Source organism: Microchirus variegatus, assembly GCF_963457635.1.
Source record: "Microchirus variegatus genome assembly, chromosome: 3".
NCBI classification, from domain to species: Eukaryota; Metazoa; Chordata; class Actinopteri; order Pleuronectiformes; family Soleidae; genus Microchirus; species Microchirus variegatus.
Genome location: NC_139804.1, coordinates 17,983,630 through 18,011,515, shown reverse-complemented (window position 1 = coordinate 18,011,515; position 27,886 = coordinate 17,983,630). Strand labels below are relative to the sequence as shown.

General features: G+C 40.8%; 1 protein-coding gene across 1 annotated transcript; it reads left to right on the top strand.

Annotated features, from left to right (window-relative positions):
• Positions 1–812: 812 nt before the first annotated feature.
• Positions 813–25,893, top strand: LOC310924688 (A disintegrin and metalloproteinase with thrombospondin motifs 15-like; the record flags this gene model as incomplete). The annotated part of the gene is made up of 8 exons (XM_083886488.1): positions 813–1,760; positions 6,063–6,195; positions 10,097–10,264; positions 13,414–13,697; positions 13,775–13,952; positions 14,984–15,159; positions 17,121–17,296; positions 20,794–25,893. 8 exons carry the CDS (start codon positions 813–815, stop codon positions 21,569–21,571), a joined length of 2,841 nt encoding a protein of 946 aa, XP_083742614.1. The 3' UTR covers positions 21,572–25,893.
• Between the last annotated feature and the right edge of the window lie 1,993 nt (positions 25,894–27,886).

The window sequence follows — 27,886 nt, the reverse complement described above, 5'->3', positions numbered from 1 at the left end:
AACATCCAGTGAACCTATACTCAGTGATGCATATTGTTTTAAGTTGTTTAACTTATGGCATTTGATTGTTATGTTAAGTTTCAATTGATTGAAGTATCTATTGTTTATCAATAGATGTACTATTGATTGCAAGTTTGTCAGTTTCCTATTCTCAGTTAGTCAAGACAACAGAAAACTGAAACTTTAACTTAATAACTTATGTTTGTCCAAAGATTGCCATACTTTGTGTTAAAGATAAGAAATTATATTACATAACTTATTTTACAGTGCCTGTTAAAACAGTAGTCCTAATGGAGACCAAAACCTGGTCCTAATGAGGCAGAACCTCATTCGTGAGGAACTGGTTAAGATTCCAAATGAATCTAAGCCAATGCAGTGTCCTAAGAAGACTAGCTGCGCAAACCTCTGTGTGTGTGTGTGTGTGTTGCTCATGCAGTGACTCATGGGTCCAGGTTGTGGGAGGGGGATGATGCTCCGGTTCATGTCACACATGTTGTGCAGCAACAATAATATTTGGAGAGTTAAGTGGCTGCAGTCTGCAGCAGAAACTTAGACACTGAGCCCTCTCGCTTCTCTCTCGCGCGCGCACAGTCAGATTTCCCTTGTCGTTTAAAGTGCAGCGGCTCAGGAGTTGCAGTTCAGAGTGGAGTCGCTGTGCAGGATGAAGAAGCTGAAGGGGCAGCGCGTCTGCATAGTTTTCTGAAGACGCGCAAGCGGCATCTCATGCAGTTACGCATAACTTTTTCTTTTTAACTGCAGGCGAACGCACAACAGCTGAATTACTGTGTGGACTTTTGTGACCGGGAGCAGACATGGCTACACTCATTCATTCTTTGGTTATTTTTGTAGAATTCCTCCTTTATTTCAAACAAACATTTTGTATGGAGGTGGATTTCCTCACACCCGTTCGCGTGGATCCAAACGCCGATGAGAAGCATCTGCAGATGAGTGAAAGACAAGTTGTTTTTAGACTAAGTGCGTTTAAACAGGATTTTTACCTACAACTCACACCGGATTCTAGCTTCCTCGCAGCTGGTGCTCTGGCCCCTGAGAGTGGCTCCTCAGCATCCAGCGCGTCTGCAGTGGCTGACCTCAGTGAGTGCTTCTACTCCGGCCAGGTCAACGCAGACCCAGATTCCTTTGCTGCACTCAGCCTGTGTAAAGGCCTACGCGGAGGATTCTCCTATAAAGGGATGGAGTATTTCATCAACAGGAGTGAAGACGCAAGAGCCGCGTCTGGAAACAGAAACTATTTGGACGGGACGCATGTCATTCGCCGTAGGGGACGCGCTGCGAGCGACGGCAACTTCACCAGCAAGTGTGGAGTCGCACCTGATCCCAGCTTCACTGTTCCCCTGGAGAAATACAAGCACTTGATTGAGCCGGATAGTGATTATTTTACTGAAACTATGCTGACAAGCTTAGGAAGGTCAAAACGTTTCGCCTCCATCCCCAGATTTGTCGAGGTGCTGGTTGTGGCGGATGAATCCATGGCCAAATTCCACGGGGATGACCTGAAACATTACCTCTTGACCCTGATGTCAGTGGCCTCCCGACTGTACAAACACCCCAGCATTTTAAACTCAATCAACATTGTGGTGGTTGGGTTCATGGTGATTAATGATGCTAACAAGGGCCCGAAGGTTTCCGGCAACGCAGCTCTGACTCTGCGGAACTTCTGCTCCTGGCAGAAGAAGTTGAACAAACACAATGACAAGCACCCGGATTATTGGGACACTGCTATACTGTTCACTAAGCAGGTAAGCGGGGGGAGCACTTATTATGTCACAGGGGTGGTGCAGATTATGTGTGACAAGGGGTCACAGACACATGGACTGCCCCTACACCCCTCTATGAGCTGCCTGTGCAAATTCTCATTCATCCAGGTTCTCCAAAACTCACTGAATCAGTAGGAACAGTATATGCAGAGGAAAACACCCTGGAAAACAAAATTACATATAAAGGCTTCACATTTAAATTTAAATTTTGAGTCACAAAAACATCTCAGAATTGTCATTAATTGTGGTCTCTGTAGACTTATTGCATCAATTTATGGATTTTTTTTGGCCTCTTTATTCTTAAAACAACTGTAGTGTCTCTGTCAGACCATGTGTGAAATAGGGAATGGGGTCCCTTCTGAAGCCAACCTGGAAATATACCTGGGATATAATGAATAGCCACGAGGGGGTGAAACCACTGGTTGCTAAAATATTTCTGAGGACTGAAGTCTATGGGGAAATGAGTAATTGTGTTTTTCTGAGGAGTTAATGATCAATACCAATTAATTGATGTCAGTTATGTTCCCATTGAGAGTAAAACGGATGATAAATTATGTGCCATACAGTGTAACTGACAATTGTTGTTAATTTAACAGCTTCAGAGTCATTGTGATGGTTAAATAGCTTGTTATGGAGAGCTTGGGAGCTGTCTCCACTCCCCCTACTGGGGAAAACCAGCCTTGCAAGATCAGGGCTTCTGCTTCACAGAACTACACACACACATTTATATATATTATAGCCAGGTATCTGCTATAAAATCAAAGCAGCGATAGCATTATTTTAGACCTTCATCATGGCAGAGGCGGCGAAAAAGAAGCGGAGAAAAACTTTTTCACAGGAAGTGAGGAAGAGGAAACAACGGTCTTTTGAAAAACACAGAAGTATGCAAAACACAGCTCCACGCCTTGTGTTCGCTGACTCCTTTGAAAACAAATGCACATGGTCACAGGAGGGGAAGGGAGGGGGTGGCGTCAGCACTGAGTTTTTACGACAGTCAGGATAAAGCAGTAGACAATGGCAGATGGATGTTTACGGTGGCGTTGTATAAAAATACAGTATGTACTCCGAAACTGTAGGGGGAGCTCCATAGAGAAAAAGGTGAAAAGGTGTCCAGACTTGCACAGTTACACTTTAAAGCTCACATAGAGTGGTCCTGTTGCACATATGTGTTAGTTATGGAGGTCTATTTACATACATTAACTTGTTTTTATGGTCAAAAAGTTGCTGTAAACCAGCCGATAGAAATCTCTCTTTTCTGAAGCTGTCCTCAGCCAAAATATTTCAGACATAAATCTCACACCCAGAAGACAGAGTGTTTTGTGATTGGCCAGCCAGCATAGAGCCTTTCCAGCTGTCTTGTGATTGGCCAATACCCGGAAGTGACATAATCAGCACACCCGCTCTCAGAAGCGCAGCTCCCCTCTCTGGAAGGGTGGATGCACTGTTACTCATTATCAAAACATTGTTTTAAGACTGTTGTTTTAAAAGCTTTGTCACGACTCTCCACCACAGTCCCTTTTATGACTTTGACCCGGAGTCAGACCCAGAGTCAGAAGACGCTGTCGCTCGTGAAACACCTCCACAACGGACGTTATTCTTCTTCTGCGGTTCAATGTACGCAACCGGATGTAGCCGGACTAGTGCCCGGACCAGGAGGATCTGCTGTTCAGGAGAAATGCTGTTTACGTAACCAGAAGGGAGATCTCGCTGAGCCCGAGATTACCATAAAACACAGCGTTCTCAGCAATGGCTGAACTGTTTGTTTCGAAACTTCAGGGCTTTGTAAACAAGGTAATGACGCAGATACACACTAAAAACAGCGTTAATTTGAACTTCCGGTCTAGGTCCGCTTCAAGCTTGGAAACCTCAACATGGCACTGGCCAAATCCTTTTCTGGAGTTCAGATTCTTATGGGTGATGTCACAACTGCTTGCCACTTGGTTTCTGTCATCAAATAATGTATCCCTATGGTTACTTTGCACACCTGTATAGTCATTTAGTGTCTCATTTTAGTTGTTTTTATATTGCATTGGTCAGTTGACATTCTTGTAGCCATGTTGTGTCTCATGGATTAATTGTGTCTCTTTTGTAGCCATCTGACTAACATAATAAGCATTAACAAAGAGGCTGTGGGCCCTGACCCGTAATCCGTAGGGGTGCTACAATCGACACTTGTGCCTGGTATACACCAGTTCTGTAATCCATCCATGAAAGAAGTGTTTTATCTGCACAGCTGTGCAATGCCCTTCTTTTCCATGTCTAAAGGAAAAGTTCAAGTGAGAAGGCCCTTCCCATGAAAGACTCTGACCTCATGTGCTTCTATAGAATAAGAGTTTGGACACATGCAATAAATTAAGTGTTAGATCTATAATGTAACACTTTGAACAGAGCAATATTCCAATAACAACTTGAGAAAGCACTCAAAGGTTGCTCATTTTCCAACAGTGTCACATTTTCCTATCTCGCAAGGTTAACAATTTAAAAGAGAAGAAAAGAAAAAGGTCAAATCAGCCAGCCTTTCTCCTGGAAGACCTTCAGCTCATATGTTTCTACAGAATAAGGAGTGGGGCTCATTATCTGCAATAAGAATGGTCATAAACTTTATAACATTGACAGTTTCAGTCTATTCAGTCAATTTTCTTTCAACACACATAACATGCACATGAGGCCAAAAACATTGTTTGTGATCCTGACCCTTGTTTACCCAAACAGTTAATCTGTGAGTCAAAGTGTTGCACTTTAAGATGTTATTGACAACCTGAAATCAATGCCTCCAACCATGTCTGTCACCATCATGGAGGCATACAATTCCTGTTAGGATACAAGTCACTCCTCCATGATGTAAAGTGACACCGTCAAATGCATTCACCGTAATCACAGCTGTCAAGTAACCCCACATTACCATCATAACTGTGACCATGCACATACTAAACCAGAACTCTTTCTCCATAGTGACTCATTTCTGTCCATTTCTTGCTCTCTGTGGTGTGTTAGATGTTTCCTACTTTTAAAGAAGGTATAATTCGACTCTCACTGAGCAACAAAACACAAACTCTCTCTCATTCACTGCAGAGTAATTATGTGAAAACTCTTGAAGGTCAGAGACAATCATCTAAGTACCATAGTGAAATAACTTGTTAACTCTGAAGGAACGTCTGTATAGGAAAGTCCAGGTCCAGTGTTTGTCCTTGCAGCTGCTGCATTGGAAAAAATCTAGTCATAGATTATGGAGGGCAACTGGTGTGGACTCCACATGGCTGACAGAAAGCAGTGCTCCTGGCATCACTGCATTAGTTTAATGCTTGGTCAATTGTCTATTTTAATTTGCAAAAAAATGCAAAAGCACAGGGAGGCAAATGTTGAAAGGGAATGGACTAATTTAAACTTTGCCCTAATGACTATATTATGATTATTCTGTTATCAGTATTATCCTCAACTATGGATGATGAAATATTCTGGGGACCCACTCATGTATTTCCCATGGCTTAATATGATGATGAATTGTTTGATAAGAAATTAATCTACAAACTGTTTCAGATTACAACATGGATAGTGAAATATTTATTGTAGTCTGAAGGCTTCTGTGAAACACAACAAAGGCCAATGGAACACCATGTGAGAACCGCTGGCTAAACCTTAAGCTCAGAGACCACCTAGTTATTGCATGAGGTGGATATAAATTCTCTATCAATTAATAGCTTTCCATTCAACAATATCTTAATCAAAACCATAAACATGTAGTCTATGGCTACAGAGAAATATCAAGAGACTAAAGCCAATGAGATTCAACATCTGGGGACCATGAATTTATAATATGCATGTAGTTTGATGACATTCCATCTAACAGTTGTTGAGATATTTTACTGTGAACCAAAGTGATGCACAAAATGGGGGAATGGTAAGCATTAGTCGCTTGTAAAGGAAGTAGTGGAGTTGATATGGTTTGACTTCACTCCGAATTGTGTGCTCCAGGTGGGACTCCATTCCCTCCCAAACTATCTTCTTACCTCTTACCTAAACACCAAGGGGCAATCTGTAATGGGCTATCTCCCCTGTCCGTCTGCCTCAATATATTTTGAGAACAGAGCAGCAATAAGCAAAGCAGAGTCCCATGTGCTTTGTATTAGTCTGTACGGTCTGTCCACTCTGTACCCCACAGCTCAACCACACAAATCATGCTTGAAACATGGCTTGAGATGTGTCTGATTTTTCATGCTTCTTATCGAAATGAGGAAAAAAAAAAAGACTTTTGCTCATAATGCTGCCCCCTCTCTGCATCAACAGGATCTTTGTGGGGCCACGACCTGTGACACACTTGGGATGGCCGACGTTGGGACCATGTGTGACCCGAAGAGGAGCTGCTCTGTCATTGAGGATGATGGCCTGCCCTCAGCTTTCACAGCTGCCCATGAACTTGGTGAGAAAGCTTGAGTGTTTTTTGAGCGAAGCGCTGACTAACTGGCCTGGACTAACAGGGACTGAGCTTTCATGCCACACATTTTAGATTTATGCTAATATGCATTTGAACTGAAGCAGGCTTCACAGTGAGACATGCTTCATGTAGTGGTTCTCAAACTGTTTCTGGCACTCCGGAGAGACGAGAGAGCCCATGACCCCTCCCAACATCTTTCTTTTTTTTATCAATCTGTAACAATTACAGGGGAAGCAACTGATAAAAAAGTAAACTTTCAGTTAAAGGTCAGTGTGATAGCATCATTCAACCTAAGAATGATGCTGAATACATCCATACTGCTCAGTTTTCTTTTAAACATTCATAAATTCCGCTCCCAATACGCCTGCTGTCCAAATACCCCGGCATTTTGGAGCCCAGAAATGGGGGCTGAGACTGCCTTTTAGTATAGCCAGGCATAAACAGAGAGCTTTGGAAACAATGACTCATGCCGGTTCTTATCTGCTGTGACTTGACTATCAGGTGTGAATGAAAAGTCCCAACAGACCAAGGGCCACTGATTCAGGGCATGAGCTGCAAATAACCTGAACTTTAAACGTCAAAGGAACTCCACAGTTCATTCTGACAGATGTATACCCACGTAAGCATTGTAAAAACCTCTGTTTGTAAGGCTTTTGCAGCACAATGATCTACCACGTAGCTGTGGTTCGTAGTCCATGTCCCAGAGCACTGCAGGGTTTCAGTCCTAGGGTCTATTTAATAGCATAAACTGATGTCCGTTTGTAAATCAGTCTCTAATGAGGTGGGGAGATTCAGAACAAGCAATATCTGTGGGTCCCATGGGCCAAAGTTTAGATGTGCGCATGTTTGACATAACAGCTGCACAATGTAATTCTGCACTTTGGCAGCTGCATGTGGCAGGAGAGAGATAAGTCAAAATAATGCAACTTCAGTTCCTATTAACCATTTCACACGTAAAGCAGTACTCGTCCTGATTGTATGTATTGCTTTAAAGAAGGCAACTTTAAGACAAATCTATCACTTGAGTTTACTTTTCTCTGGACTTCTCATGACTGCCTCTCATTGCTCTTTGGACGCCCTGTGCTAAGTAATTAAAACAACTCTATGCAACTTTAATAAACTTAAAATAACTGCTTCAAAAGAGCATTTTAATGGGTCACAGACTTGTAATAGGGAGAAATGATGTCCCTAGTGCAAAGGAAATTTCCCTGTTTCCAGTGGAAACATTATAAATCCATGACCCATCAAGCCTCAATTTTCCCAGAAAATGGAACCTCTTTCATCCCCACTGTGCACCTGAACCTCACTTCTTGTTCTGTTGGTTGAGTGAGAAAGTAGAAGCACAGTGAGAAGTGAGTCTAAGCTAATGACACTCAGGGACTCAAACTGTCAGAATCAAGCCCAGCAAGTTCAATAACTTGGACGTGTTGCAAGTGAAACATCTGCTCTCATCCTGGAGCGTTTGCTTAACACATCCAGCAAAGGTTCATTGAGTTGCTTTAAAAGTCCACTTTATTAGTTAGGAAGTTGGTTCCAAAATATATATGCATTATTTGCTGAGATGTGGTTTTGATCTCAACATTTGTGAAATTATTAAAGCAGTGGTTCACAACCTTTTCGTGTTGCGACACCCAAGAACAGTGACTCACACACACGGCGAATCATGGAAGTGCACAAATAAAGGTTCCAAAGGGTTCTTCTACAAGGGCTGAGGTTCTACCTGGAACCATTTGCTTCTGAAAAACCCTTTCCCAAAGAAAGGGTTTTTCAAGGGTTCTTGGTGACACTATTGGTTCCAGGAAGAACCATTTTGATCCAGAGAACCCTTTCAAACCCCTTTCCTGAATAAAAGGTTTTAAAAGGGTTCTTGGTGGAATCCTCTAAAAGGGTTCGAGGTGGAACCTTTATTAAAAGGTTCTACCAGGAGCCAAAAAGGGTTCTCCTATGAGGACAAGCCGAAGAACCTTATATGGTTCTACTTTGCACTGTTATTTCTAAGAGTGTATAAGAAAACCCTTAAGCCTGATTTATGCTTTTTTAGTGTTATATAAATATATAAATAGTTATATAAATACTTATAAAACAATTTTTTCAATAATATGCTTATAAATATATGCTTTTCCTCATAACAACCATGTACCTCCAGTTGGCTGTCTCATCTGCCAGTTTACATCATTGTGATCAGCACACCAATTGCTCATTTGTGTTCCTAACCTGCTACATTTTACTCATTTTATGAATGGGTGCACTTGTCTATGTAACTGGGGAAGAGATTTTGAATTTACATTTACTGACAGGACAATAGGAACTGAGGTGGTCAGTGTGTTGGCTCAAGATCAATCAAGAACGTGACAAATGAACTTGAAACATCTGCATGAAGACAGTGACTACCAATCACTGTGATGTACTTTAAAATATGAATTTCTATAACATAAGAAAATGCTATGTGCGTGACATGAGAGCAAAGTGTCAAACAACACTATCTTGTATAAGTATAAAACAGGTTTGAGTCTGCTGTATCCAATGTTTATTAAGTTTGTCTGCAAACACCTCTAAAATTAATTAACACATTATATGCAAGAATACAACATTGTTTTCAAAATCTCATCCCTTTTGGTGAGTCTGCCTCAGATGGCTACAGTTTACAACAGTGCAATTTCTTGTGACATCATACTACATTCAGAAGTGTGGATTTATGTCCTCTGGGGGGAGAAGTGTAGTCTGAATGATGAGCAGTAACCACCTGACAATACACTCTTTTCTCTTCCACAGGCTTCAGTGAGCCAGGCTTTTATATGGGCCCATTTATGTCAGATGTTAAAATGGAAAAGGGAAGTTTAGTTGAACACTGCTAATACCTTCCTTTTCTGCTTTTTTGCATGCAGTTTAATGGACGCCATTAAACTGAAGTTTTACTTACTCCAAACATGAAGGCCAGTCCCGTTAATCCCACAAGTGACAAGTTCACTCATTTTCAATAATCAGTGGGTGATGAGGCTGTAAAAGAAGCAGGACTCAATGCCCAAGACCACATGCACAAGTAACTCCTGAGGCCCCAGGAGAGGCATTGGTTTACACTAACTCCATATATGTTAAATAATTGCACAGTTTCCCCTCAGAACAGACCTGTCTCATGATTGAACAAGCTAAAACCACACTTTATGATTGGTCTTTTCTCTTTTTTCCCCCTTTTGGAAAGTACTGCATGTTCGTATTTAGGGAATGAAACAATTACCTTGGGAACTGAATTCCCCCACCAGGCCAGATTTAGAGCATGGATGTATGCCACGCTGTATGTTCTCATGCATGGATGCATTCCTCTTTGCTTATGATATCAGCTTCGGTCCAAGTTTAGCTCACATTTATTATTTATCTTCTACACAGACTGTGTGTACAGTGATGATCTGTTAAAGCTACAGCACGTAACTTTAGGTTATTTTTGTTGCCATTATTGTGCCTCTGTGTAAACAAAAATAATTCAATGTAATTATTTTTTGTGCTGCATCCTTTATCTGCTCCATCGTGCACAACTATCAGACCTGACTGAGAAAGCATTTGTGTTTATACAGTGGCAGCACAGAGGTGGGGGGGAGAAAAGAGGGTATTTTTTTGTGTTTTCATTCATACTCCAGCCTGTTTGCTGTCATCTCACTTTACCAACACAGTGTTGCTGTTTACTCTGTCTGTCATGACATAAAATGAATCACTTCCTGTGTGCAGCACTTAACTGTCACTAAGCACTGAGAAACACAGAGAGACATATAGTCACAACAGGTTCCTACCCTTGAAATGTCAAAGTAATTGTGTTTTAAATCATTGTATGATTGAAATTTAAAGGAGGTGACCGTGTGTCTGTGTTCCCACCCCGCCCCCTCTCTCTCCCCAGGACACGTCTTCAGCATGCCCCACGACAATGTGAAGCCATGTGAAGAGGTATTTGGGAAACTGAAGGACAACCACATGATGTCTCCCACACTGATTCAGATCGACAGGAGCCGACCCTGGTCTGTGTGCAGTGCCGCCATCATTACAGAGTTCCTGGACAGAGGTCATGGTTAGTAAACACTTCTTGTATAAGTCAATGGACATAGATGGACCGCTAATTCCGTTCTTGCCGTCAGCTGGTAGTAATCTCTCCCACAAGAAGAAAGAAAAATAAAGATATTGGCCTTATTTTGTCACAGTTATACAGATCATTTGCAGTCGTATGACCAAAGGCCAAAAATATGTCCGTAGCCTCCTTTCTGTTATCCCTTCATTAATTTGTGTAGCATTTGTTCAGGCAGACCCTGCTTTACAGTGACTGAGTCATAGTCACAGCTGTGTAACATTCATTCTTCATTCATTCACATGGACATCACAGTCATTATAGGCAGACATTTCCTTACTGTTTTTCTGACAAACAAGCTCATGGTAACACACACACACACACGGTAACACAGCTGACCTGGCAGGTTCTCACTTGATTACAGAGAGAAAGATCACGTGTGCAAGCAGAGTCTGTTGTCCATCAGCCTTGAAGTTGTTTGAAGTTGCTGTGGGGGTTTTCCCTGTAGCTCATGCATGATGTTGAGCTGATCATTTGAACAGCATTTTTCTCAGACTGTTCAGTTTAGTTGTAGGTCCTCTGTTATCAAGATGCTATTACCATCATCATCATGCACGCTCATCTGCAAGAAATGTATACTCAGGTACATGTCAGAGCACAGAGGTTATTGCCAACATTTAAGGGAAATTGCAAACGTATTGCAAACGTTACCTAACGTAAGGTACATATATTTGGTTTAAAATACTTAATTTAAACATTACGTTATTTTCACCATCCTGTCCTGTTAAGCTATCTTTCTTTATAGCTAGCTCACCAAATAAGAGTTAAAAGAGGGCTGCTTTCATTAAAGAGGAATTTCTACAAGACACATAACACTGTGTGTTTGTGTGATAGAAAACAAAATGCTGTACAACCTCAAATAATCTTAAATAATGACGATAAATAACACAACTTAGCTTGCAATAACACAAGTATACTATTTGTAAAATATGTTTTGAGGAGTTTTAGTGTCTTTTATCTATTTGTCTTGGTGCTCTGTTTTTCCTTAAACACAGTGATCAGACCGATCTTGTTTTTAACCACAGCAGCGAGCCTGCTAATAAAACACTGATAAACCCACCATACTTGTCCCTCCCAGGATTATAACCAGCTGGTGATGTAGTGAAACACTTTGTTGCTAAAAGAGCCTGACTATAGGCCACAGCAGTTACTATGTCATAGCTGAAATGTGGTAAAATGATGGAATGATCAATTCAAAATTGAATTAATTCAAAACATTAGATTTGATCATCGCTTTGATGCAGCTGCCAGTTTCTCATACAGCTTTAAGAACTTGAGAATGACAAGTTAATCGAGTTGTGTCATTTGCTGGCCTGAGATTTTTTACAAAAATACTGGGAAATGCTGCACATCTGGCTGTATTTTTCTTTTCTTTCTCTTCTTTTGATCATCATTAAAAACACAATAAAGTCGTCCTGGGTGTGCTGATAGTTCTAATCCAGTTGCATCACGTAAACATTTAGCATGAGCTGAAAATACATTTGCCATTTTAAAGAGAAACTGCCACAGGATGAGTCAGTAATTAATGACACAAGATCCTCACAAACCTGAACAGACCATTAAATAACATTCCACACTGGAGTGTAATAAACACACCACATGGGAGTTAAACACAGTTATGCACGTAACTATTTTTTTTCCTTGTGATATATTTTCTAATGAAAAAAGACTGACCACACACAAATTATGCTCAAACTAAAACTCCTACTAAGTGAGAACAAGTAGATTCAGTGTAATAACGAGTCTTAAAAGTTTATTAGCTCCATGTGATTCGCCCTCTTACTTTAACACACTTTTCTACATTAGCTGTCTCTAACATAGCGCTTCCTCTGCATACGTACAGATGACCCAGTTGTTTAACATACTGTGCCATACAAACTGCTGTAAGGTCATTAATGCATATGATACAGTACAGTCACTGAATGAGTTTCTTTGCTTTAATATTCTTTTTAAATGGTGTTCTTTTTAACACGAACTTACCTGAACATCCTGTCACATCATCTTCACAAGCAAATCAGAAATCTTTCTACATAGGAACATGCAGAATCAGTGTTGTTTCCATTTCTAGTTTGGAGAATGTTTGAGCATGCTGTGGTGGGTCTGCAGTCCAAAACAAGAGGACAATATATGGAACACATTGACCAAGATGCATTTTATCTGCATGTACATGCAAACAGCTGTTATTTGAGGTCAGCCAAAAATCTTGCTAGCTGTTTGGGGGAAAAAAACAAAACTGCTGTAACTCCATTCTCGCGTCTCACGTTGCTCAGACTGTAAACAATGTTCGGGAAATGGAAAATGGGTCTTGGCCAAGATATTTGCTGTCTACATGGGAAGCCCCAAAATACTGGTCCACTGCCCCAGAGGCTATTTCAATGCCAGATGATAGCTGACGTGTCTAAAGATTGAAGGCTCTAACATGACTAAGAGCAGATGCTCACCATGTCTCAATCCAAACATGTTAAGGAGCATCACTCCTTATCTGTACTTTTCACATGTTGCTCTCATTCACATTCTAACACCCTTACAAGTAATTCTAATCTAAGCTTCATTTTGCAACAAGATACATTGTATATTCTTGTAACAGCAATATTTTTTTTTTTATTATTTTGTGATAAGTTTGTAACCAGTGTTTGGCAGTAATGCTTTATTCAGTAATCGATTACTGTTATAATACACACAACCTAGTAATGGGTACTGTAAGGGATTCCAATTTCCAAAAAAAAGAGTTGTTACAAGTATTAATAAAGGAAAGTGAGACTGTACAGAAAACTGTTAGGTAACATTTATACTCTAATTAATCTTTTATAGTAACATGAATATTAATTCCTGTAATAAATATGCAGACAACAGTTAATTTTGGGAGAAACAGTTAGCAGAAGATTCATTAGAGCTTCTGCATTTGTGAAAACTGGTGATAATGATGTTTTTGTTGCTGCTGAGAATCGAGGCAGTAAAGTGTTCAGTGATTATAAATGTCCATCAGATCCAACCACTGAAGTCTTGTCATTAAATCTTGGGGGTTTAATATCCATGTGAATTAAAAGAGAATGCAGTCTGATTGACTGCAGTGCTGTTTATGTTGGTTTATGTAGGAGACTGTCTGTTGGACCAGCCTCAGAGGCAGCTGTCACTTCCGGACAACCTTCCGGGCTCTAGCTACAGCCTGCACCGTCAGTGTGAGCTGGCCTTTGGTGACTCCTCCAAACCCTGCCCCTACATGCAGCCCTGCTCCAAACTGTGGTGCACGGGAAAGGCCCGCGGACAACTGGTGTGTCAAACCAGACACTTTCCCTGGGCGGACGGCACCAGCTGTGGCATTGGTAAGGTCTGCTACCAAGGAGCTTGCAGCGACAAGAATGTGACCATGCACGTCAAGGTGAGTGTTGAAATATCAGTTGTTGTATTTCGATGTCATCAGCTGATGTCACACTGATTTACCTACTGATGTTGCAGGTGGATGGCCGCTGGGGGAAGTGGGGTACATTTGGAGACTGCTCCCGTACCTGTGGTGGTGGAGTTCAACTGGCCAAGAGAGAGTGCAACAACCCTGTCCCTGAGAATGGAGGCAAATACTGTTACGGTGTCCGCATCAAATACCGCTCATGTAACCTCAACCCCTGTCCTGATACAGGTATGCTCGTCTGCATTTATACAGGCAGAACACATAAAAACCTAGAAATGGCCCAAGCATTAACCTTCTCTTTGGTTATGTCAATGACATATTTTAAGTCACAGGCTGCACAGTGCAATTACTACCTCTAGGGGTCTCTCATTCTAAATACAAAACCTAGTTTGATAACATCATGAAGCAGAATGGAATCATGGGAATTGCTACGCAGCAAAGAACAACGAGTTGTTGTGATCCATTAATGACAAATAATACATAAAATGAAAGTCTGACATTTCATAGGAAGGTCCTCAAAAAAGTATAGTTATGTACAGTAGTACACAAATGTATAATGCACATAACTTGTCATTCACTTTGTGTCACTTTGGATGTTTTTAAATGTGCTCTATGAATACACTTGCATTGAGAGTTGAGGAAAAAATGTAGGAAGAGTTACCAGCACTGGCTGGTGCTCCTTAAATTTGAAAAAAGCTTAAAAGAATCCATCGTGATTTCAAGAGATTAGTGAGACAGACAATATCACAGTGGTCTGTTATCTTGAATATAAATGCAGATTTATATGAGGTTGTGTTGGCATTCCAATTTCTGAGTGAGCTCATGCAAGAACTCTGCAGGAGGAACTCCAAATGATCCACAGGGAGTGAATGAGTGTCCCGTCTAGTGCATGCTGCATGCTCAAGCCAGGCTCCACCTCCTCGCCTGGATCCCCCTGGAGATTTTCCTCCTGTTGTGAAAACATTTGACCCAGATAATCACTACCGTCTTAGTCATGTGTGAATGGCATACTCTGGACAATGTCCGCACCCAATTTTCCAGACAGTTAGCCAGAGTTCATGCCTGAAATGGCTCAGAATTTACTGTCAGAGCCCCGAGACCAAGAGACCCATGTCACAGAGCAAACACTCGTGATCACAGAAAGCTGTCAGAACATAGAGCTAATAATTAAGCTTTAAATGACAGTATTTCACGCCAACAGCTGCTTAAACAGTTCTGAGTAACCGTCATTCTGCTGTAACTTTGTTTTTCATCTCCAGGAAAGAGTTTCCGGGAGGAGCAGTGTGAGGCATTCAATGGCATAAACCTAAACACCAACAGATTGGGTTCCTCTGTGGTTTGGGTTCCTAAATATTCAGGCATTTCTCCCAAGGACAAATGCAAACTTGTCTGTCGAGTCAATGGGACTGGGTACTTCCATTTCCTCGCTCAGAAGGTATGTATGACAACTTCTTCCACTTAAACATTCACCAAACATGCAATAGGAGTGGATAACACAAACATGTAGAACTAAAAAAAGATTATCGGCATGGTGTGTTGATAAAGAAAGTTAATATGTTTTAGTTCAGATGGCACCACTCCTTTTACATCACCAGCACATCATTACCTCAGGCTGATTTTAGCCAGGAAAGTTTTAGTGAAAAACGCTTTAGTGAAAATCCAGCTCTATCCTTAAGACAGTTCAGAGCAGCTTGACCTGCTTCTATTATACTGCCATAAATAAAAACATTCTGTCACACTTACTGTAAATCTAAGTTAAAATGTGAGATGTGTCTGAGAAATTCTCTTAATATTCTGAGCTGCTTGCTATTTGAACTCTGTACTGCTTCATGTCCTTGAACACATCATGAGTCAAGACCTTATGGGAGGTGGAGTTGAAACATTTAAGTGGCTGTGTTCAGAGGGTTTTAGGTTAGACATGTAGAGCTAAGAGTCTGCCTTGAGTGACTTGGCTCTAATACAGACTGCAAGAAGAAACTAGAAGAAACTGGACTCGAACGCAGGGCTTTAAGTGCAAACAGTGAAGTATTTAATAACGATAACTCACAAAGGGGAATCCAGGTGAGGGCTTAAGTAAGGCAAACATCAAACTGTACTGTAAAACTAAAATCTAAAATCGCTAAAAACATCCTCAAGTAAACACAAGAATTGCTGAGACATCAGAAAACAAGGGTAACCATAGTAACGAGATGAACTGACAATAAATCACAGGAAGATAAAATACACAAGGGGAGGAGCTAATAGTACACTGGAAAATCCCATCAGGACAATCAAGCAGGAGGCAAACTTAAAGATATAGTATGGAACATTTCTCCGATATATATCTAATATTTGACATTCTATTTTAGTTTTAGTCTCTGCTATTACTTCCAGATAAATCCATAAGAGTGGAAGGAAATATTTGGTTCTACTAGTTTTCTTTTGTTTGTTTTTTCTGTCATTTTATTGTGTGTATTTTTCACTAATGGATCATTATTTCTCAGTGCATTTGTTCTGCTGCCAATAAGACAATAATTCCCATGATTTCATGACATCAAACTAAGTCTGTTGTTATTGTTTTGTTATTTGTGGTATTGTAAATGACATACAGTGTTAAAAACAAGAAGTAAAACAAGTTATAAAATGGGAGAAAACTACAAAATAATAATTTATCCTCCATGTGAGGGTCATGGGGTGCACTGCCAATTTCAGTGGACAGGCCGTCAGTCTCAGGGACAGTCTTCAGGGACATTACATTAGCATATCACATATTTATTATATTACATATTTTTAAAGCAATATTCACATTAACAAAACTGTTGGGGAAAAACTCCTCTGTCTCAAAGAGTTAACAAATTGAAGGAATTCCTGTATCAACATCAGCACCAAATTATAATTATGTCTCGTGTCATAAACTTAATCTGCAGAAAGTTTCATCCAAATCTGTCTTTTACTTTTTTGAGTTATGCTGCCCAAAAATGGACCGATGCAGCCCAAAACATAACTTACTCAGTGGGAGTAAAACAAAAAACGCAAGGCAAGTCAAAAACAACAGAAACGCCAAATACCAGACAGAACAATAAAAGTCCAAATGAAAAATAAAAGTCCAAATGAGTCGTAACAAATCAAAAGTCATTCAGGGTCCGGGGGTCATGAGAGAAACAGGTAATTCCATCCCCAGCACAGTGCTGAGTGGAGATGTGTTAGTGGCAGTAGAGTGTAGCTGTTCAGCTACGATTTATGTAAGCAGCATCAAAACCCACTTGAAGCAGCAACACAAGTCCACAGGTCAATGACACTAAAGAACACTTAAACTCCTCTCATTCGTTTCCTACATTTTGTTTGTCTTATAGACATATTAACCAAAGACATCAGTCAAGGATGTTGTAATAATAAAAACGTCAAACCCTAATACAGGTTGTGGATGGGACGCCCTGCTCTCCAGACACGTCAGCTGTATGTGTTCAGGGAAAATGCATCAAGGCAGGCTGTGATAGCAAGCTGGACTCCAACAAGAAGTTTGACAAGTGCGGAGTGTGCGGTGGGGACAACAAAGGCTGCAAGAAAATCTCAGGATTGTTCACCAAACCTGTGTAAGTAACAAGCAATTTTATTCCATTATCCACTTTCCTAGGCTTAATCAGCATTGCCTGAACCCCTTTGACAATGGTTAGAATGTAACATTTGTTTATATTTAATAGTTTTTTTCGATTTACAATGTTTAAGCACATTTTAAAAAGGAGCGATTGGATAGAACACAGAAGTGCCTGAAACTTGTATTGTCTGCAATTGTCTACACTGGTTTCAAGAAGAAGTCAGTTTACATGCAAATCAGTGACAAAATGGACCTCATAATTGGTTTGTATGTGTTTTTTTTCTTTCATCATTTAAATCCTTACATTTGGGACTCTGGAGGTCAGTCTGGAAAAGTGTGAAAAAAGAGGACTCACTCATGTTTTTGTGGTCCTCAGTCTAAGTACAGGAGATCCGGTAGAGGCGGTATCCAAAAATCGGAAGCCTGCTAAGTCCGAGAAAAGTTCTATTCTTGGCTCCACAGTGCAGCACAGAGTTCTACACAAACTTCCAGCCTCAGAGGATTTATCAGTCCTGTGGATACATGTTATATGACAGCAATGTTCCTGCTAGAGCCTGCAAATTATCAGTTTTACAAATTCTAATTGCTGTTAGCTCCCAGTAGCCTCTGTGGCTGATGTCATTTCCTATCCCTTAAGTTTTGTTTTTTACTTTTCTTTAAGGTGGACCTTTAAGGTGGACCTAAAGAGATACTACTAAACAGAGCTTTCTGAACAGGGCTGTTTTGGCAGGGTGATTGAACTGCTGTGGTGCTTCATCCTTATGGTATTTTGACCAAAGCATGTCACAGACATGTTCATTAGGACACCAGGGAACTAGGTTAACTCAGGGTATAATATGTCCTTTTTAAAGTAGAGACTTCAAAGGAGGAGTTAACAAATCGGTAGGTCACAGTAAGTTGTGCTCCAGTGCTCCAGCTGTTGTTTGGCCTGAACATGGGCTCAGTCCCAATGTCCACCCTCACAGACTCACAGACTTTGAGGCGTGTTCATAGTCAGTCCGTGAGCTCTTACAGCTGACTCACTGTAAAATCATCACGTGTGAAATCCTCTTGTGGCCATTTAGAGCACTTTGTGGCCTCGTTTTGTACGTTGGCATCTTTGCAGTCATCAAGTAAAAAGTCTCAAATGAAGTAAAAACGTTTTCAATATAAAATAATTCCCATTCCTGTTGAAAGCATATTAAACCCTTGCTGCATCTCACACTTGTAAATTCATGACAGTTTAGGGCTTAAGGGTTTAGGAGGGACCATGGAACAGTTTAGCTTCCAAATGAAGCACAAAAGACTGTTTTTGTTGTCATCCCAGCTTCCAAAGAATGTGTATTATATAATAATGGAGAAAGCCACATCAGAAACTGGTGCTTACATTCTCCATTATAATAGACTAAACACACGTTTCCACCAGCTGGTCTCTTGAAGTCTTCTAATGTCATTATATGTATACAATCGAGTTCATCTGTATTTGGAAGCTTGATAACATAGTGGAGGTTTTTTTTTTCCTTCGATAACCTTGAGCATCTGTTTACGCGGAGAACACACTCCTCATAGACATAGACAGTTGTCATTTTGACAGGAAAAGCTCAGGTCAGCTGCTGATCACACCAACAATGACTCTGTGTAATGCACGTTGGTCAGGGCAGCGCGACAGTGAGCCAAGCTAAATGAAACTCATGCAACTATGTGCTCCTCTCCTTTTCCTGGTGTGACAAAATGTCATCAGACATTTCACAGGTTTATCAACAAAGGATGAACTTTTAAATACAACAGCCATAATTTGAGTAGCGACATAACTAAAGAACAAGTAACCCAGTGGCAAAATGTAAAGGTTGATATGCTGAGGTAACCAGTCATCTATTAAACAAGGCAATCAGAGATGGCAGACTTCAACACCCATCCATGCGACACACAGAGCCACCAAAAACAATACTTCACTGCAGAGAACAACACAGCAGCTCAGACAGACAGAGAGAAACTGAGGCAGTTGAAGTTTTCAGCCTTTATACCTTCATGAAGCCACACCCATTGACTCAGCTCCACCCTCAAAAGTGATTCCAAGGCTGAATCTTAGCATCTTAATGACCAACAGCTGGTCAGTGATTGATTGTAAAGAGGAGCAAGGGCTTAAATATGAGTTGAGCAGCACTACAGTATATGTGCCATATGATGGAGCTCCATTTGGTTTTGGGGTTTTTGTTTTATGTTGTTTACTCTCTTCTCAACCAGGGTGCTTATCCCTGTGTTCCATGCTCTTAACTTACAGAGTGGATGAAGGCTTGGTTTTAAATATTTAATTTACTCCTTGGGACAAAATGACATCATAAAAACTAAAGTCAACAGAAAAAAAAGAGAGTGTAAACGTCAAAGCATATTCATACATCCTTCTAATTACATTATATAATTTTCTAGCATCATGCTTTGCTACTTTTTCCATGATTGTTTCTGATTATATTCCTGTTTAGTTTGTTAACTCACACAAAATGATCTATGGGTAATTCCCTTTGGCAAAGGCTGCGGAATCGCAGCCTCACTTAAACTGCAATGGTAACGATTCAGAAACTCTGCAAGAGAGCCCTTATGTACATGACAATTTAACAGTTGGATGGTCTAAAGTCCTCGCTGACTGATCGGGAATGTCCCTCAACATCAGAGTGTGTGTGAATGAATATTTGGACTGGACACTACTCAATGAAGTACATTTTGATGCACCATCACATTATGTGCAACACAATCAAATTAGAGGACAAAACAAAGTTTGACTTTCACACAAACAAATCAATGATCCCATTTCACTCTGAGTAAGACAGGAACCAAGTATTTACTCAGAGTTAATCTGAGACTATTTCAACATGTGGTAAGAGGAACATGTTTGTCTTCACACATTGTTATAGATGCACATCAGTTTTTCACAGGAGCAGTTGAGAACAACAACCAAGTTATTTGAGCAATAGAATTCACTTCTGAATGTCGTCTTGCTTTGTAGCACAGGAATGTCGCTGGTGACAATGGATATAAGACACCACTATGCTGAGTAACACAGAGAGAGCTGTTTTGAGCTGATAAGATTAGTCGGCATTTTGTTGTTTTGTTTATTTCACACACAAATGGCATAAACTCCTTAGGGAAAGGGAATGTCAGGAGAGGTCAAGTAGCCACAGGCTTATGCAAAAGAAACAAAAAACAAGACTAAACCAGGATAAGTTATGGAAACTATACGCAATAACTGTAATTAAAAAAAATGTATTTATCTGCAGGTACAAAAAAAAGAATTTCCAATGATGACTCTCTTGGCTATGTGAACTTTAGAGTGTACACCATCTGATTCAGCATTTTCCATCTTTTGTGTGAACTAATTTGTCAATGGTTTGAATGTAATTGACATTTGTTTATGCATGAAAATATTTGTGCATATAAATGTCACACACTACAAGTTTAAGATGAAATTAAAAATATCATAAAATGACATCATTAAATAATCATACCTTTACTCTTTTACAGTCATGGCTACAACTTTGTGGTGATGCTGCCACTGGGAGCCTCCAACGTCGACATCCGTCAGCGTGGCTATCGTGGAATAGTCAATGATGAAAACTACCTAGCAGTGAAGAACCAGTACGGAAAGTACCTCCTGAATGGCGACTACGTGGTGTCTGCTGCAGAGCGCGACCTGCTGGTGAAGGGCAGCCTGCTGCGTTACAGTGGCACCTCCACATCTGTGGAGATTCTGCGTGCCACCAGGCCTCTGAAGGAGCCCCTTACTGTAGAAGTGCTCTCTGTGGGGAAGATGACTCCGCCCAGGGTGCGCTACTCTTTCTACATCACTAAGGAGAGCAAGGAGCAGAAAACTCTGCAAAAAGAGGAGAGAAGCCACAAAGCGCACAACAGCGTCTTGATAGACAGCAACAAAGTAGAAGCTAAGAAGCAGGTGATAGGCAAGAGGCCAGTCAGTCACTGGGTGACAGGAAACTGGGACGTATGCACAGTGACCTGTGGCAGTGGTTTACAGAAGAGGCTGGTGCAGTGCCAGAGTGCAGAGGGACGTCCTGCAGTGGATTGTGACAGTGCTGGTAAGCCTGATGCAGTGAGAATGTGTGGGGATCCATGTCCCATGTGGGATGTGGGGACCTGGTCTCACTGCTCCAAGTCTTGTGGAAGGGGCTTTAAAAGGCGACTGGTGCAGTGCATGACAGATAATGGCTTGCATCTACCCAGAGACCACTGCTCTGGGAAGAGGAAGCCTCAGGAACTGGACCTCTGCAACCTCAAAGCATGTTAGATTAGTGCAGACAGAGAAAGTGGGCTTACCTTTTAAGGTCAGACAGATGATTTGATAAGAACCGTAGACCAAATCATCATGACAATGATTCAATGGCTGCATTTGGTGCAAATACTCTCAACTTCAGTCTGACTGTCTGCAGAAGCATCTGCTCTACAGAAGAGATACACTTCAGCTGCTTCTGTTTTGAAACGAGAGAGACCTGTTTACATAAAGATTGAGGAAACGCTGTCTTGTAAATTGAACCGTCAAACTGTGGTGGGTTTGACTTTTGGTTAGTCTACCTCTACCAGGAACAAAGACACAAAACCTGTGCAAACTGTACAGACAGTACCAGTGATGGAGAGACATGAGATGAGACTGGATGAATGCTTATGAGACTTGCACAGTGCTTTTATCAGAAGCAGGCATCTGTGACTTGACATTTCTTCTCATTTCGCTGATCACTCAGCTGACATGTGAAACACAGTACTGTATCTGCCACATTCAAGACCCCATCGGTCTGTTCCTCCGTTATTGTTTATCTTTTTGTCTTGATTCAGTGCCAGTCGGTTCATCTGCAAACAGCCAGACACCATCAGATCCTACGCACTTGAAACGATTGGATCAGTATCGAATAGTTCCTGAATACTAGTGACCAAACAAATCGAGAAATATTGTATTAGCGTGGTAAGAGCTAAGATGTTAACCTTGTGTATACAGTGAATCTAGTGTGTTTATATGGTGCAATCATAACACGTCTTTGTCTGTCATGTGTAAAGCAAACTGACGAATGCTCAGATGTTTGTTCAGTGTTGCCAAGGAGCTATAACACCAGCATGTGTGAGTCCCAGAACACTTTGCTTTTCATTTTGGTCCAGTTGTTGCTCCCAGAAAAGTCCATTAATGACCAGCTTTTTTTGTATTAGGTTAGAGCACCCACAGTGTACCGGGTCTTTTTAACAGCAAAAGAGACAAATCTTTGACCACAATGTCTATATCTGTCAAACATGGCTCAACATATACCGTATATTCAAATATACACACCACTTTCTGCATGTGCAGCTGTCCTGCTGGCTGAATCCAGTTTAGTTTTTAAAGGTCCAGTGTGTAAGACTTGGTGACATCTATTGGTGAGACTGCAGATTGCAACAAATGGCTCACTCTCCTTTTCCCAATCATGTGAGGACTACGACATGAAAGGTGGTAAACACTCTTTCAAAACTTTCTCCACTTCTCCCACTCTGCCTGCTGTTTGTGGTTTGGGTTAATTTTGAATTATTGTAAGCTCTTGCTTCAGAACACAAAACTCCCAATCTGGTTGGTTTGTCCATTAGAGCTGCTGCATTAACATGAAAGCAAATAATGTTGGATTCTGTAACACAAGGCCCTCACCTACAGGACATAATTAACATTTTACACTTATTCTTAAATCAGTTATACATTTCTTCAAATACACTTATTTGTACTATATTCAATATCTGCCAATAACAACAAATGTTACACACTGGACCTTAGCAATGCTTTCATTGTGAAATATGTGCAGTAGCATAGATGTTACATTTATAAATGTTCAAAGACAAACGCTGTAACACATAGAGCTGGAAAAGTAGCAGTTTCACAGCAGGTGCGGGCACTGTGTGTACAGATGAACGTGAGTTGCAGCAGATGAGCAATACGGGTGTCACGCACTTCACATGCATCACGTAGTCCAAGTTTAACATTGAGAGCCTAAGGTGCACAGAAGCGTGGTTTGCTAAAAAAAAAAACAAAAAAAAAAAACAGCCACTGTACACTTCTGTCAAAACTTAATTACTGTTGATGCGTCCTTGTCAAAAGTAGGCAGTACAATTTTGAAAGTTTTCTGACAAATCAGTGAATCTGTCAACAGAAAATGAACTTGTAACAACTGATAATCAGTCATGTACTGCACTTGTACAAGCAAAACTGGTTCGAGCTTGTCAAATATGTTCTTTTATGGTTGATTGAAACAATGGCGTCCTGTATCTGAAGACATTGTATATTCGTTATTAAGACCGTGAAGTATCAAAATATCCATAAAGTAATCGAGCCACTACTCCAAAAAACAAAAACAAACAACAGTTTCTATAATGGTCAATATGTTATATTTCAAACACAAATAATAGGTTAATTGTTATTTTCTTCTACAATCATTGTTCTAGAAATAAAATCATCTCCTTAAAAGGAAGAGAGGGAGAAGACAATGGCAGGACAAAATGCAAACAGATGTAAACTCCCAATTGAGGCAATTAAACACTTCCAAATACTGAAACCGGCACCCCACAAGAATGAAGGGAAATGTCTTATGGTTGCTTCAAAACATGCACATCACTGTAAAATTGGCTTGACAGTATTTCAAAGTGAAAACAGTTCTTGGTAAAATGCCTGTTGGCTTACGATATATCCTCAGCATACACAGGCTCCATTCCTTCTGCTTCATGGCAACATCAACTCCTCTGTGCCTAAACAAACAAGAGCTTCATGTAGTGGATGAGTCAAAACTCATACATAAGTCAGTGATATGGGAGAATTCACCAAGACTTGAACAACTTTGACAAAGGCCAAATAGCAGTGGCCAGATGAATTCGTATTCGTCAGATTTGTACCCAAAAAGTCCTGGATTAGAACTTCACAAATCTCTTAGTTGAAAGCTGAGATCCTGATGAATGCAGAACTGAGAAATTCCAGATCCAAGCATGAAACAGACTTGTCTATTTTCCAGACCCGGGTAGAATGGAGTAATATTGACAAAGACACAGCGAGGAAACCCAAACCTGATCACTATCACTTTTAACAGATTGCAATTAACAATGACGACGAATGCTAATTTCAAATCAGCTTTGTGGCATTAGAGACCACCTCAACTGTTTGCCTTTGAACTATCGTAACAATTGCATGTTTTGTTGCCACAGCTGCTAATGTGCAGTCACTGTGCTATATGAGATGAGTCCGAACTCTGCTCTCTGACCCTTCACCTCCTGAGCAGCCTTGGCACTTGCTTGGGGCATATAAGCACATCCATTATATTCATGGCCAGGTGTCCTCAGATCCGCTCAGGTTGTACACATGTTAAACAGTTAATCCAGGCAACCAAACCAGACACATTTGACCTTAAAGCATGGAACCCAGTCAGTACTGGAGTATGCATGCACAGGTCCTGTAGAGTCCCTGCTTCAGTGGGTCAGAGCTGTCTTGGCAACATGCAAGTATATTTGGCAGTGGTGGCTATAATGTTTTCGGCTCATTAAGCATACATTGTGGTCGTGTTCGTACCTGGCATTAACATCTGTCCAGAGAGATCTGATCACATGTGGACGGCATTAAGTACAACTTTTCACACCTGGCATTCAAATATTTCCTAGATGTGTCTCCTGTGACCACATGAGATCAGATCTGGCGCCCCCACCCAGTATTCAAATACACACTGACGTCATGTCTGTTGTGAGGACTGACCGAGGGAAGAGAAGAGTCCAGAGGAGCTGATGGAATGAAAGCATTTCTCTTGCTATTGTAACATGAAATAAGGTTTTAATCAGACGTGATAATCAGTATTAACACTTGCAATGACTATAAATCAACGTATGGGTGCTGATTAGTCTAAAAAGGACTGAGACTATGGTCATGCAGCTCAGGAACGTGGGCACATTCGTCCTCAAACCACCTGAGTGTAGTTTTTGTGATCTGATCTCACGACACGTTCAGGATGGTCTGAGAGCTTTCAGATTTGTGCTTGATTGGTCACACAGAAATGTGAATACCATGTCTGATTGGGGTCTATTTGTTGCCAAAATCATGCATCATGTCAACTTGTATTTTTGGACCTTCTGCACATGATGTCCAAACCTTTTGAAAAGCAATTGGTGAGATGACTTTGCATGGTGACACATCAATTATAGTTAACTGTGAAGTGACAAAATACTTACAAAACGTACCACACCAAACACACACACACAGTGAAGTTAATGGCAAAATTCACTCAAAAACAATCATCAAACAAATATTGCTGTACTTTCCATGTTGTAACTACAGGATGAAAATTGGATGGAAATTTGTTTTGATAAGATTGTATTCATTTCTGTTGTCCAACTGGTTGCCGTCTGGAAATATGTGGGGTTCAATAGAAAATACTTCAGCAGTCCAAATGTTGTGTGTATATATAAATTGGCTGAAGGTCCATCAAACGTCTTGTACTCAAAGGTAAATATGTCCTTAAACCTGAAGAGCCAATTCTTTAACAGAAAACTCATTTCAATTTTTCCATCTTTTCAATTTTCTGTTTTGCTTCATATTGACTATCTTAAAGATAGCATTGTACTTTTTTTTGCCTTTCACATATTGTGCAGATGTTTTTTTTTTATCTGTTGTCTTTTGTATTGTATACTATGTATACATCCATCTAGCAATATAAAATAAAGTATATATGAGATTATAACCATATGCTGAATCATGATTCATTCATGACAGTCAGGGAATATGACTTAATGGATATGTCTCCTGCAGTATATGTCAAAGCGGATTTCTGCTGCGTCTTCCGTTACATGTGATGACACGGTCAGCTCTCTTCCAACTTGAAGCATGAGTAAATGAAAATGCATTCATTCTTCCACTTTGGTATTTTGTTGATTCAAACTCTGTTGTTCCAGCTGTACTGTAATAACACACCCCAGCGCCTGCCCAGTAATCCTGATGCATTGTTGGATAGATGTTTTTCAAACTCAAGACACCCTTACCCCAAAGATTTGATCCATGTGAGGGTTTAAATCAGGCGTGGGGAACATCCGGCCTCTGGGCCATGTACGACCCACAGGACAATTTAACTTGAGCCCACGAGGCAAGTCATTAATACAAAAGTAATTCTTAAATACAAAACATTCTCCTGACAGCAACTCTGTGATAAAAGACAATAACACAGTACTGTTGAGTAAAATGTTCTTTTGGACAGGGTTGGAAAGTAGTGGGGGGTTGGGTTGAAAATACCTTTGAAAAATTAGAAACTGGCCTTAAAATTAGCCTAACAAGGGCTTCAAATGTCCTTGTAAAAAATGGTTCGCTTTTGTAAAGCCAGTCGAAAATAGCCGGCTAGGCATCTGTAACACACACTCCTTCTGCCCATGACAGTGTCTGCCAGAGCAGCAAGCCCATCCATTTCCATGAGGTCATTGAAGTAATGCTTCTGGCCACAGCCAAGGTTGAGTTGGCCTTCTCATTGACGAATCGTGCAAGAGCTGCTCTTGGAAACCAACTGAGCATAGGACCAACTGATGCTGATCTCACCCGAGGGCCCACATGAAGATCAGGTGGACCTTCAACCAGCAGTGGACTTTTGGTTTACTTCAGGAGAAAGTTACAATGAGCCTGGTGTCTTTAGCCACTTAAGCAAGTTATTTCCTATTACATGACAGACAATCAATAGCGTATGTTCTAACAAAAGATGAGAATTATAGATTAGAGAAATGTATTTCCAAAAGTGATATGTACTTTAAAGTAACACAAAGTAGGATGTGCTGCTGGGGTATAAACAATATTGTTTGTTACAACTGAATTTGTTGACAAGCCAAAAATAACAGCAACGTACACCATAAAGTAGAACTGCGAGGTTATTTTTGTGGCATGGACCAGAAACCAGTGCTCGGTGATGCAGACCTGTTCCTTTGCCAGAGGTGACATTCACATGTAAAGACCAATTTATACGCCTCTCTGTCGTCTCTGACTGCTTGAAATATTTTAAGTGTCCGTCACTCCGTCAAGGGACAACGGAGATGGCAAGGGCTGCGATTGGCCCTCAGCTGATTAATATGAGGTAGCACACGGCGTAGAAGTTAATCAAATTTGCCAGCCGACATTCGGAAGTACCTGAAATGGGTTTCTTCGTCCATGTCCGTCATTGGTCCAATAAGACGGTCGCCTGCCATCAGTCTCGGTACATATAGCGGACGTACATACCACCTTAAAGACACATCTCCTCAGTCCTTCACGTCTCCTTTTTTGTATGAACTATCTTTGTTTCAATGTTATTCAGCTGCAACAACAACAACAGTCTTTCTCTCTCAGACGCCATTGCTCACTGTAGCCAGAAGCACAACAACCTTGCGTAGCGACCCCTACTGATCGGACGGGAAATTGCAGTGCGTATCCGGCACCACATCGGAGAACTATGAGGGCTCAAGGGGTCTCCGTGGTTACGTAGTTGGATAACGCATTACGCAGTTGTAGAAGTATAATGTGGCCTTAAGTTGACGCACCATCACAAATAATCTTGGAGATATTATTTGAAGGATAAAATCTTATATTAGCCCCTTTTCCACCAACATATCA